Source organism: Balaenoptera ricei, chromosome 1 (assembly GCF_028023285.1).
Source record: "Balaenoptera ricei isolate mBalRic1 chromosome 1, mBalRic1.hap2, whole genome shotgun sequence".
NCBI lineage: Eukaryota > Metazoa > Chordata > Mammalia > Artiodactyla > Balaenopteridae > Balaenoptera > Balaenoptera ricei.
The window spans coordinates 188,130,099-188,143,920 of record NC_082639.1 but is presented as its reverse complement, the minus strand read 5'-3'; the positions used below and the strand labels follow the sequence as shown (position 1 = coordinate 188,143,920).

Below are 13,822 nucleotides of genomic sequence, written 5' to 3'. Positions count from 1 at the left end.
CTCACTTGCCACCTGTTGGGAGAATGAAGCTTTCCTGTGCTGTACGGTAGGCCCTTATGAATGATCTATTTTATATATAGTAGTGTGTATATGTCAATCCCAATCTCCCAATTTATCCCTCCCCACTCCCCTTTCCCCCCGCTAGTAACCATAAGACTGTTTTCTACATCTGTGACTCTATTTCTGTTTTGTAAATAGGTTCATTTGTACCCTTTTTTTAAAGATTCCATATAAAAGCAACATCATATGATATTTGTCCTTCTCTGTCCGACTTACTTCACTCAGTATGACAATCTGACCTATATGCGAATAGAATCTAAAAAAGAGGGGATATATGTATACGTATAACTGATTCACTTTGTTGTACAGCAGAAACTAACACAACATTGTAAATCCACTATACGCCAATAAAAAATAATTTTTTTAAAAAATGAAGCTTTCCTTTGCTTCTGAACCCAACTCGGTCTCATTCTATTGGCTGAAAGAACACCGGGCAGAAGGACCCTTGTTAAGACGACTCCAAAAGGTCAGTAATGCTAGGGCCCATGTACATCGAGGGAGGGAGAAAGATAGAGAGATTGTCCAAATGTTGGTTTGGAGAAAAGTAAGGGCTTGTGTTTCTGCAACCCCAAGCTGGCAAAATACCAGAAACACTGTGCAGAGGGCCTCTTATAAGACTCCCTCCCTGTAGGAGGATCAAACTGGTTTTCCATATTGAGTATTCTGGCAAGTGGCTAGTATTCAGCTAAATGGGTGCACAGCAGACAAAAGGGGGATGGGACAAGGGGACACACAGGGTGGGTTGGCTGGCAGAAACCGTGGGGACAGTAAACCCACTCTATCATCAGATCCCACTACTGGGTCAGAAGACTTATATCCCCTCTGATGCTGACCTTACAACAGTCCAAGGACTTTTATTTCACTGACAAATATCTAGTCCTGTTGAAAGCCCAAGCTGGGTGGTGGAGACAGTTGCTCTTACAGGGTCTATGACAGTTTATCCATAGTTAATACAAGAAGAACGTGGCAAAGATGAGTTAAACAGAGCCAGAGTCAAAGCACGTATGTCACTAACCTCTTTACCAATTTATAAATATTATTTATTACTGAGATTTAGGGAATCTAGTAGGAGAAGTTTATGAGTTTTGATCCCTTTTGCTAGGTCAAGGGTGGAACTTAAAGGGACCAGACTAGCCTGGATTGAAAGGGATATTTCAGAGATTGGGGTAAAAACTCTTTGAAAAATCTCCCTCCGATAGTGACCAAGGAGAGACTAAGTTATAAGAACTAATACTTATTGGGTGTTTACAATATCCCAGGAACTCTTCTAAGGGCCTCAGGTGTGTGTCGTATTTATTTCTCCCACCAATCCTGTGATGCACTTGACATGTTTCTGCGTTTATAAGTGAGGACATGGGAGTAAAGAGGTAGTTTTAAAAAATACATATAGTTATTAAGTGGTAGAGTTTTGGAATATAGGCTTACTCCAAAGCCTAAGCTTTAAAATATTTTATTTTACTGCCTCAATTCAAGAAATAAATGGAAAGAGAATAATGATTCCATGTGTAATTTCTTGATCCTATGTGTATTTACGTAGTATAAAAGTGCAATGATCCTGTTTTCCCATGCATGAAGCTTTCTCCAAAATAATTTTTTGGCCTGGCTGGAGATCTTAGGAAAGAAAGAACACTGAGGAGATAACACAGGGTTAAGATTAGCCGTGAAAACCAACAGGTGCTTAGAAAGCACAAAGTCACTGATTCCGAACATAGCAGCATTTTTGGTCCATGTGATAAGTATAATTTACAGCTTGTGGAACCTTAAAGAATGGTAGTTATTATTTCAGGTAAAAGTCTTGTTTCTGCTAAATTTTATAAAATTTTATCAAAATAGATACCATGTACTGTAAGTTTGTTACTATTCCCACTCTCCCTGACATATCAAACTCCTATAATACTCTGCACATAATAGAATGTAGTGAGGACTCATGGCAGTGAATTTTTATTTATATGCATGCTATTTTCCCACTCTCCTATAACTACACTCTCCCAGAGTAATCATAATTCATTTTAATTTTTCAGTGTTGAGGAGATGATAATTATATCAATATATAATCATTTCCATTATAGTTTAAATTTTCAGGTTGCTTGTATGTTACTTATAAATACGTTCATAGAAAAATATAGTAACCTTAAACACATAAATTAGTACAGTTTCTATTTACTGTTTCCATTATGAATTATCTGAATTATAAGCCTCTTTTTCTATTGGCTACATACCCCTCATCACATGTATAAACAATCTTTGCACCGTATTCAAACTGAGTTCCTACTGCAAGATGGAAAGAACCAAATGGAGTGTCTCCAGGGTGTCCGCAGGGCTTTTCTAAAATGAAAAAAAAAAAGGATGTAATGTTAGTATGTAGCACGGGGAGTAACAATTTACATGAGTTCGAGGACAGGGATATCTGATATTGTGTTAGAGGACAGAATTGAAAATATGGAAAAGTGAAAAATGGCAAAGTTATCTGTACCTTTTGGAAGATGACAACACCTTGTTAAGAATAATGACGATGAAGAATTTGAAAAAGAACAGATACTTGTGTATGTATAACTGAATCACTTTGCTGTACACCTGAAACTAACACAACATTGTGAATAAACTATACTCCAATATAAAATAAAAAGTTAAAAAGAAAATAATGAGGATGTATCATTTTGTATTTAAATGACAATAGTGATAGAATTCAGCCAGCGTTTCCATAGTAGCACCCAGTATCTTCACAACTAAAAGTTTTCACAGATTTCACAAATGTAGGAACGACTTACTCTGACATATCCTCGAAGGATGAAGAGGTAGCCACTTTCCATCCTTGCATACCATTACAATACTCCCAAGAGTTCTATATCCAGGGCGGCATTTATACGTAGCCTGAGTGCCCTCTCGATATGTTTGTTCAGTCCAAGAACCTGACAGAATTTCTCTTTCTTTTCTTGGAGGGGGTTCTTGACAATCTACAAAAAAATGAAAACACAATAGGTGTTTAAATAACTATTAAAAATGCAGTACGTTTAGGTTATTTTTTATTAAAAAAAAACTATACAGGTCCATCCAAATGTAAGTCTTTTTTTTTTTTTTTACTTACTAGATTACTAGTTTATTATGAAAGGATACAACTCAGGAACAGCCAGATAGGAGAGATGCATAGGGCAAGACTTGGGGGAAGGGGTGTGGAACTTCCATGTCCTCTCCAGGTGTGTCACTCTCCCAGCACCTCCCTGTGTTCACCAACCTGGAAGCTTCCAAATGCCATTCTTTACAGATTTTTATGGCAGCTTCATTACATAGACACGATTGATCAAATCACTGGCCCTAGGTGACTGACTAAACCACCAGTTCCGCCTCCCTTCCCAGAACCCCTGAGGTTGGGGACTGCGGGAGGGTGGGGAGGGTGGGGCTAAAATTTCCAACCTTCTAATCAAGTGGTTGGTTCCTCCTGGCGACCAGCCCCCATCCTTTGGTTCTCTAGGGCCTTTCCAAAAATCACCTCATTAACATAAACTTAGGTGTGGTTGAAAGAGGCTTGTTGTGAATAACAGAAGACACTACTTTCACCTCTTAGCCTCTGGAGCTATTTCAGGACTGAGAACAAAAGACCAAAAATTATCAACAAAAGATACTTCCTTTGCTCTGTATTAATTAGGAAATTATAAGAGTTTTGGAGCTGTGTGCCAGGAACCATGGATTAGGCCAAAATGTGTATTTCTTATTATTAATCATAGTATCACTGTTAGTCTTCATTTCTCTGCAAATGTAAGTCTTAATATATATAAGATATATATTTTACTGTACAAAAGTTAAATCTACATAGAGTTGTAAGAATAACTTTCCAGATAAATAATTATACTTTACTATATTATCCAAGTGATCAATAAACTGATGAAAAATTGGTCAAACTTCAAATAAAAATTAAAACCATAATAAATCATGAATAAAATGACATGACATTGGCAACATTTTTTAAAGTCTAAAAATCCTACCACTTGGAAAGAACGTGGATCCTTAGGTACTGCTGGTGGGAAGGAAAATCAGAGCGCCCCACAAAGAGAGGAGCTTAGCAACTCATAGTGAAGTTGAAGGTACCATTGTTTATTACTCAGCAATTTTATTCTTAGGAATATATCCTAGAGAAACTCATACACACTGTGAACTAGATTTCACATATGGTAACATTTTACAGTCATATGGTTTTTTTTTATAGTAAAAAATGGAAATGACTCCAATGTCTGTCAACTGTTGAATGGATTAAAATTTATGGTATATCCATGCATTGGAATAGCACACCAATGCCACAAAATGCCACAGAAACAAATAATAATAATCACATGAAGTAAAAAGACACAAAGGTACATCAAATGTTACAAAATTATTTCATCTATATAAAATTCAAGAACAGACATATATAATAGGTATGTGTATAGAGACGGTTAAAAAGTATTAAAGAAGAGCAAAAATATAATTACCATAAATATTAAGATAATGTTTTCTTCTAGAAGAAAGGAAGGGGTATTAATCTAGAAGAAATGCAAGGGTATTTGGGGGATGCTGGGAATGCTCTACTTCTTGACGTGGGTAATTATAACTATTTTTAAATACAGTACATTCATATTTTATTCACTCATGTACTTCACAATAAAGATACTAAAGTAATAGAATCTGCATGTACCGTATGATTCTTTTTTTCCAAAAAAGTAATTCATTAACAAAATGACATATAAAGAAGGGAATGCATAAAATTAATAATGAAGCTCATGCCTACTGATTATAATTGCTAATCTTTTTAATACTTCTTACTGCTTAGTTTAGATACAACTACCCTTGATATTAGGGTGATTTCATTAGTTGACCTTTAACACATTACTTTTAAATTGGCAAATTCAAAGATACTTCTCACCATATATATATTTATTGATATTATTTTCATTGTTAAACTCCTTTTCTTACTTGGTTTTATAAGAATGGTTTAACATTGTATTCTAGAATTTCTTTTTGTAAAGGCAAGGGGAAAAAATAATCAACGGAGCTGGACCCCATTACAAAAACATTCTACATTTCGTAGAACAGAAACTCCATATGAAACTTCATTTTTCTGTAATAAATAACACTTGTGTGGGCTTTCATATGCACTAATTTTTCTTTGACTTTTTTGCAAATGTTTAGCACATTTGTTAGGAAACTTTGTAGTCCATGATTCCACATTAGTTTTGATTTCTAAAATTTAGGTAAACATACTTTTAGTCCACTAGATGGTGCTAACACCCTACCATAAAACAACACAAACCGCCTGCGCCTCTTCCTACCAGCAACCCTCTTCCCCCAAAAAAGCCAGAGTTTTTGGTTTTGTTTTTTCAACTTAAGGATCATGTTTTTACATGGAAATTTTGTGTTTAACTACAGGATAATATGTGTGTTTTCCACTTTCTAAATTCAGATCCACTACATGGCGTTTAGGTTACTGGAAAAATTAATTAAATTTCAAATGTAGATGCCAATATTGTGAGTGGAGAACCACTTTTCACTAATATATCAACATTTTGATAAATTTAATTCCTATCCTTCTATTAAGCTCATGCAAGGAAAAAGGTAATAAAATTTTCTTATCAATTAACTTATTCAATTTAAATGATTTTTATTAAAGCAATGCATTTACCCAAAGAGTAATCATGTGTGTTACTTACTTTTAACACCCAGACATAAAAGACAAGGATACATCTCTTTCATACCATCTTTCTACCAGATTCTCACAATATTTACTCTGTGTATACATATTTACTACATATAAACAGTTCTTATATTCATTACACTTTTTACTTCAAATGATATTTAAAACTCTGGTGCTTTTTCCACAAACTTTATTTATTTATTTATTTTTTGGTGTATATTTCTTTCTTTATTTTTTTTATTGGAGTAAAATTGCTTTACAATGTTAGTTTCTGCTGTATAATGAAGCAATGGACAAAGGATTAATCTCCAAATATACAAACAGCTCATGGAGCTCAACATTAAAAACACAAATAACACAATTTAAAAATGGGCGGAAGACCTAAATAGACATTTCACTAAAGAAGACATACAGATGGCTAAGAGGCACATGAAAAGATGCTCAACATCACTAAGTATTAGAGAAGTGCAAATCCAAAAATTTTAAATTGTATCTCTTGGCTCCGTAGGAAAAAAATGTTATCGCCCCCTACTCTGTTGTTCCATCTTTCCACTGCCATCGCCAAAATCTTAGTTCTGATTATTATCATCTGTCAGCTCGGTAAAGACTCAACCTGCTAACTAGTCCCCAAGCTCCCCTCTCCCATTGGCCTCACAACCACGTGTGATTTTTGCAAATTTGGTCATGTCACTCCTGGGATTAAAATTCTCCTGTGACTTCTCCTTCCCTTGGCTTTGGAACCCACATTTGGCTCTAGCCATGCTCTCTGATTTCATCTTATCACCTCTACCATTTATTCACTGTGCCAAAGCCACCCTAGTTTGTTTATATTTAGATGAGCATCTCAAATGAATTTTTCCCCCTAGGCCTTTTGCACGTGTCATTTTTTCCTCTTTGAACACGTTAACCACAGATTTTTGGTGTCTGGCTTTGTCTCATCTTTCAGGTACTTCCTCCAAGTGGTCCACTTATCTCTAGGCAAGGTAGGCAAGACACCCCACAACCCCATCTCTGTTATTTTCCCTCAGCCCCTACTTTACTTCCTTCACAACATAATTCATGGTTCATAGTTATATTTATGTATCTATCCTCCCATCAAAATGTAACTTCCCCAAGAATAAAGACCGTCACCACAATCCGTCAAAACCTACCCATGATGTCGTCACAACCCTGATATATTTCTCTCTCTTCATTGCACCTCTTACAAACCAACTCCTCAGCCCCACCCTACTCCATCCTTTCATTCCAATTTGAGCATCTTGTCTTCCCTAAGTGATCCTACAGTGTTTTCAGTTATCTCCATCAAAATACTTTATATGATAAAATACAATATATTAGTAAAATACAATAATCATCCCTTCTGTTTTGCCTCCTAAGTGACCTCTTGTTGGAAGGTGCTTGTCATAGTGCCTGGCACTTAGCAGTCACTCAAAAGAAAAAAAATGATCACTGAATGAGCAAATAAATAGATGAATGAATGGATGAATGAATGTGAAGCTATCCCGAAGACTTTCCATTTTATCTGTAGATTATGGATAACCTGGGGAAAAGGCATTGTAGACGGTAACAAACATAAAAGATAAGATAAGAGAACAAATGTTTAGTGCACTTAAACCTCTGTTGCATGAACCCAAGAAATCTAACATCTGTAAAATTCCATTCTACATCCTGTCTATGTGTCCTATGTTTGAATTATGTTATACTTTTTTGAAGTCAGGAATCATTTTAATTTAGCTCAAAAAACTTCGGGGAACCTTTGAAGGAACATTTCTATAATACTTTTCTATCTATTACAGTTCTGGTTAACAAGGTTCAGGAGAAACTTGGCTCTCTTGGTCAAAATGTCAAAACAAATAAAAGTGCTCTGTCAAATCTTTTTCTTTCCCTTTCTTTGTATTAGTTTTGTGATTTTTTTTCTCTGTCCCATTACTTTACTCTCTCTGAACCATTTTTTATAGTGTTTCCTTATAATCTTAAGCTGGAAGGTAACACTTTAGTTTTCCAGGGGCATCACGGCCTTTTGGTGCACTGTGTTCTGAGACCGGTTAAAGCTGTTAAGAAGTGGGTAAGGTGCACGTTAGTTAAGCGAGCACGGGGTAGGCTGGCTGGCAGACTCTCACGGGCAGGCAGGTGGGGATGGGGTGTGGGGTGAGAAGGAGGAGGAGGCAGAGCCGGGAAGAAGGAAACATGGCCAAGGCTGTAGAACCGTCAGGGATGGAGGGGATAAAAAAGTGGGCCAACTCAGACTGAGGCTCAAGCCCTAGCAACCAAAGGCCCAAAATAAAGAATCCTCCCTAAACTGTGCTTCCACGTATATTTGAAAACTTACTTCTAGCTAAGAATACTGTTAGCAATACTTAAATAATTTAGTTCTAATTTGAAATTACGTGCAGGCAGAAGAGTAGCATGTGCGTTCCCAGGCTGTGCCTAAACTTAAAAGTCAGCAAGGCTCTCGCTCTCGTGACATTCCTGGGGGTGTTTCCTCTACCCCTGGTCAAAGCACCCACGAGAGTGCTTCCCCTGTCAGATCTTCCTTCCTGAGAAAACCTCATCTTCCAGGATTGCTGGGTCCTGTTCTTACCACATCCTCGTTCATTTCTACCTCTGCCCATTAAAATTGTTGCAGAAAACTTATCAGACAGAAAACTTACTGTGAATAGTAATTCACATAATTGTGGTGCATAATACTAAATTGAACTGTCCCAACTCTTACTCAGAGTATTGTTACTCCACATAAATTTCAGACTGGTTGAATTTATGGTATTATTAATATGTAAAACATTTTAGGAGAAGGGAAGATGTTGAAGACAATTTGGCCATTGCTCCACTTTAGATCCCACCGTATAAATACCCACACTACTACCTCTGAAAATGTGGGATTTTTTGGAGATGGGGAATTCTTATTTATCACACTGGAACTGAAACACAGAATTTAGGATTATAAACTGCTATCACAAGTTTTCTGGATTAGATGAATATACATAATATTCACATCTATCCTTAAAAAAGAGTAATTTTTATGAATTTATAATTAATTCTTATGATCATAATATCAATTCTTTTTTGTATTAAAAAGTAATTTTTATGAATTTATAATTAATTCTTATGATCATAATATTGATTTTTTTGTATTAGTTAATTCAAATTCAAAACCATCTTGTACTTGAAACAATACATTAAAAAAAAAAAAAATTCTCCTCTCTCTGTTGGAATAGAATCTCTCTGATATGTAACATATTTCAGGTCCTAAAAGAACGCTTTTGCCCTTTAAACCTCCAGAATTAGAAAACACATCTCTCCAAACAACATAGCCAGCGTGCACTTGGACATATTTCAGTTGTGTTTTGATTTATTTACTTTAATCAGCCTGGAATTTTGGGGCCGTGGCTAATTTCAAAGAGCATATGCTTTTTGGATCTTAAATCTAAAAGGTCTTCTTGAAAAGCTTGGTCACAAGATATTCCAGAAAGCAGAAACGATGTGGTATAACTGAGGAACAGTTACTCTGAACTCTGTAAATCTGACCAGGTTCTTAGTAGCCTGGGGTGAACTCCCCCGCAAGCAGCTGACGCTCCTGTACAGCTAGGGATGAAAATGCAGACCACCTACTGCATTAAAAAGGTACTGCTTGGTCTCCAATATCCTTTTCTAAAAAGGGGGAAAAATAGAAAGTTGAGCTTATAAATTCTTCCTGTTGGTTACTACTCCTCTTTAGTAGTGATTAGTATTTTTGAGGAATGTTCACTCTTAACAGGATGGAGACCACTTAGGAAAGGCTGAAATGCAGTATCTAGTTGAGTAAAGCAGATCGTGAGAGTATACACAACTGTCTTTTCTCACTTTCTCAACTTAGCATTCAGTATTCAGATTAGTATTTCTCAGTTTCTCAATTTGTATTCCATCGTCATTTCTACATGGGAGACAAAAACAGAGGCAAATGTTGAAGGATATGTGGATATTTTTAATGATCAAGGCCACTCTGTTGAGTAAAACTTCTGTTAGGGCTAGACTGATGGAATTGGTTGTGCATTGTGTGTGCTTTTGTGAAAACCATGAGGCTAATGTAAGTGTTACTTTAAATACCAAAGCTGTACTTTATCTAGGAAGTGGCCAGATTTACAGCCATTCTCACTGTAATGCATGTAGTGCTAAAGCTCAATTCACCAGCAGAAACTGCTGTCACATTCCAACATACGTTCATGAAATATAAAATACAAGTGAAATGAATCAGCTGGAATCAATTAGGGAAGCAGGGAGTTTTAAATCACTATTATTTAATTTTTATCACTTACACTTTGTAGCACCCAATTTTAATAATATTTCAAATTCCACTTTGTCATCACTGAAACAGTTTAATTAAATTTAGCATTGATTCTTAGCTTTAAACATGAGCTAGAAACCAAACAAATCTTCCATACATGACAAATGCAATCTACATAAAACCTCAGCAAACAATATGTAAATCGTGAAGCACTAAGAGTATTCCTATTAAAGAAAAGACAAAAACACTTGTGTAAAGAAAAAGATGTTTGCTATTGGTAACATTAACATTGTTCCAGAACTCTTTGCCAATATAATCATATTTTGGTATATTGTGTTGTAATATTAGTTATTATTAGTTGTAATATTTTTATGGACAGGGAAATGATTGTATACCTAGTTTAAAAAGTGGCTGGATATAAGGTTTACAAGCTAAAAATCAAGCAATACCATATTAGTGTGTATAACCGAGAAAAAGACTATCTTTCAAAAACTCTTAAACACACTTGAGAAAGACCTGAAAAAAATTACTAAAGGATACAACTTAAAAAAGATATCTGGCTTTATTTTCTAGATTGAAAGACCCTCAAGGACAGGGGTTTTGTTTTATTTGCTAATATTCCTCACTGCCTAGAGGTTGACTTGAAATAAGCATTCAATCGAAATTTGTTGACCTAGTGAAGAATGTTGGGAATTTATGAATGATAACTTTAAAAAACGTCAGTCAAACATGTATCACATAATTGGTTACCTATCATGAACTAGGAAACCAAATTTGCTCCAAGAAGAAACTTTTTCATCTATCAAGGAAAAGTGATAGAAGTAAATTTAATTATCCATAAATTCTTACTGGTATCAGAAAAAAACTCCTGCACTCAGATTCACTACTCCTAAAGGCTTTTCTACTAGCATATCTTATATCAACCACAGGGGAAGAAAACCCTATTGAGTAACTTTTACAAAGGTTGCATATTCAATTTTTTTTCAAATTTATACATTTTCATTCAAACGATACAAGTGATGGTTGTCTCCAAGACTTTTAAAGCCATGGCAATATCAATTGTAAATGATAAATCAATTTTTCTTTAGCAAGAGTTAACATCTCTATCTGAAATAAGTCCAATCATTGCAGCTTGAAGGCTTTTATTGTCTAATTCATTTTCTTGTTCTATGTTCAACTACTTCTTAATACATTCACATAGGCATTTTGGTGAAAATTCTAAGCAAAAAAATAAATTACATTTTATGATAATCACAAGGGAAATGATCATGACATGTCACGTTTTTGAAAATAATTATTAAAACATTTTCTGAACTTCTACATTAAATAAAATTATGATGAATAATTAGATATGCCACTCAAATAAGCTGCTTATATTTTTTAAACTGAACAGTGTCAAAAGCGTCTCACACACTAGGTTACAGCACAGTAATTAAACACATTTTCTAGACCACATTTTTATTTCCACCGTAAAAAGCATGTAAGCAAATGTTTTGCAATATAGAAAAAAAAGCCTTCCTTTTTTAATCTTACCTTTTGCGACACAAACAGTCCATAACATAAGCCACACAATTGCTGCTGGAAATCTCATTTTGGGGACCCTTCAGGGGCACATCTAGTAGTTGACAGTGCTTAACACTGTGTCAGGTTCTCCTCTGTTAAAAACTATGAAAAGTGCAGGAAACTACTTGCTCCAAAAGGAAGTCGAAACACAGCTTGGGGATTAAAGCGATTGCTAGATGTCCCGCCCATCAGAAACGTTTGCAAAGTAAAAGAAAAAAAATAAGCCAGGAGCCCCAGCAGTGCCAGAGTTTGAACCTGCACTCCCACTGAAAGCTAATGCCGTGACCTGCCCTTGATTTGTTTTTATAAACCCAGGCATGTTCTTCACTGGAAACGTTCAGGTTCTTGGAATGTGCATAACTGGTGATATTCTCCGCGTTTCATAAACCCTCCAATTATTTAGACCCAATTCAGATCTACCGTTGGTAGACCTCAGAAGATTAAAATAAATAAATAAATAAATAAATAAATAAAAGCTCTTTCAGAAATCATTTACAGAACTTGAGGTTAGGCAATGCTTTCACAATCAAGACCCAGACAACAGAACTAAACTTTGCCAGGAATGCAGTGCTGGTTGATTTGGGGGGCCTGCTTTGCCTGCAGTTCATGAAATTAGTCTTCTAAGGACTTGTTATAAAGGTGTGTATAAAGCAACAGGCTCACTCTCCTTAGGTATGAATGAGTTTAATAATTCAAAAATCAAGAAACTGAAATGCTGAATTTTTTTAAACTTTGTACTGAAATATAATATGCATAAAGGGAATGTAAGCCAATGGTTTGCTGAATCCGGAGAAACTGAAGACACACGTGCTAAGAGCACCAAGGTGAAGAGTAGCAATCTCTCAGGAAAGGCCCAGCCTCCACTTCAGTGCCCCTCCCCCCTCCCCCATGACACACTCTCCTGATCTCTGTGAACAGGGGACAGATTTCCCTGGTTTTGTACTTTGTATACATCAGATAATAAGATATTTATTCTTTTGCGCTTGGAGCCTTCCACTAAAAACTATGTTTAGATTATCCCAGCACACTGTTGGGTGTTGCTGTAGATTATTAACCCTTATTGCTGTATGATATTCAATTCTTCGAATATGCCACATTTTATTTATCTGTGTGTCTGTCAGTAGGCATCTGGGTAGCTTCTAGTTTGGAGACAATGCACATAGTTCTGCTGTGAACATCAAATTATGAGGCTTTTGGGAAACACGTGTTCTCATTTCTGATGAGTACATACCTAGGAGTGGAATATTAGGACATAATGTATGAATATCTCTAGGTGTGATAGGGCTCATCAGACACTCTTCCAAAAGGTCTATATCAATTGACATTCCCATTAGCAAGTGTGTAAGTTACTCCACACCCTCAACACACTGATGTTTTCCATCTTTGTAGTTTTAGACATTATGGTGAGCACGGAGCAGTAATTCTCTGAGGTTTTAATATGCATTTTACTGATAAGGAATGAAGTTGAGTGACTTTCATGCCACAATTGGTCATTTAGCTGAGCCGCAGGCCATTTAAGCAACTTCCTCAAAGTCAAAAGACATTGTGCAACAACCAAAATGGAACCCAGCGATCTGATTCCCTGAATCTTTTAACCCATACAGATCTGCCTTTCAAATGATTTGCTTCCCATACTATTAAATGCATATAAATTAAATTGTCAATAACTCCTTTATATAATTTAAAATGCTATAAATATTTGCATATGTATTTTAGTAAATACCTTCACATTTACATGTTTATTTTATAATTATGTAAACATATTACCGTACAAGTTTTTAATGTACGTACACAAACACATATATGTTTACGGAGAATTTAGAGTATTTTCAGGAGTGATTTTACCTTACAGATTTTCACTTTATTTGCAGTTGTTGAACATTTAAGGTGCCACTCTACTGTTCAAGTGAAAATAATGGCTTCAAATTAATTTCAACAATATCTTTTAGATGTGTTATTTTTACTGTTTTTTCTCTTCTATTTGATTTCAAAGACTGATGGCTAAGTCATCAGTTGAGTGCTTTTGTTTCCTTTTTATTTTCATCAATATTTTTAAAACCAAGTATCTATTTCAAAGAGATTTAGAAGAACATAAGAAAATTACCAACATGTTATTATTTCATAACACAAAGTTGTTATATGGTACAGTAAGTCCCCTAACGAGTTCCATTCCGAGAGTGCATTTGTAAGTCCAATTTGTTCATAAGTCCAACAAAGTTATCCTAGGTACCCAACACAATCAGCTATATAGCACTGTACTGTAATAGGTTTATAAT

General features: G+C 35.5%; 1 protein-coding gene across 2 annotated transcripts in view; it reads right to left on the bottom strand.

Moving 5' to 3' along the window:
* The window catches only part of CFH (complement factor H), a 99,974-nt gene extending 88,184 nt beyond the window's left edge, over positions 1-11,790 (bottom strand). The window contains exons 1-3 of one of the 2 annotated variants that reach the window (XM_059942870.1): positions 11,517-11,790; positions 2,829-3,014; positions 2,280-2,385 (exon numbers count right to left, since the gene is read on the bottom strand). In XM_059942870.1, the coding sequence (XP_059798853.1) occupies positions 2,280-2,385; positions 2,829-3,014; positions 11,517-11,574 (350 nt within the window). In that variant the 5' untranslated portion in view covers positions 11,575-11,790. The remainder of the gene's footprint in view (positions 1-2,279; positions 2,386-2,828; positions 3,015-11,516) is intronic. The other variant, XM_059942874.1, reaches the window with a different exon arrangement.
* Positions 11,791-13,822: the final 2,032 nt, after the last annotated feature.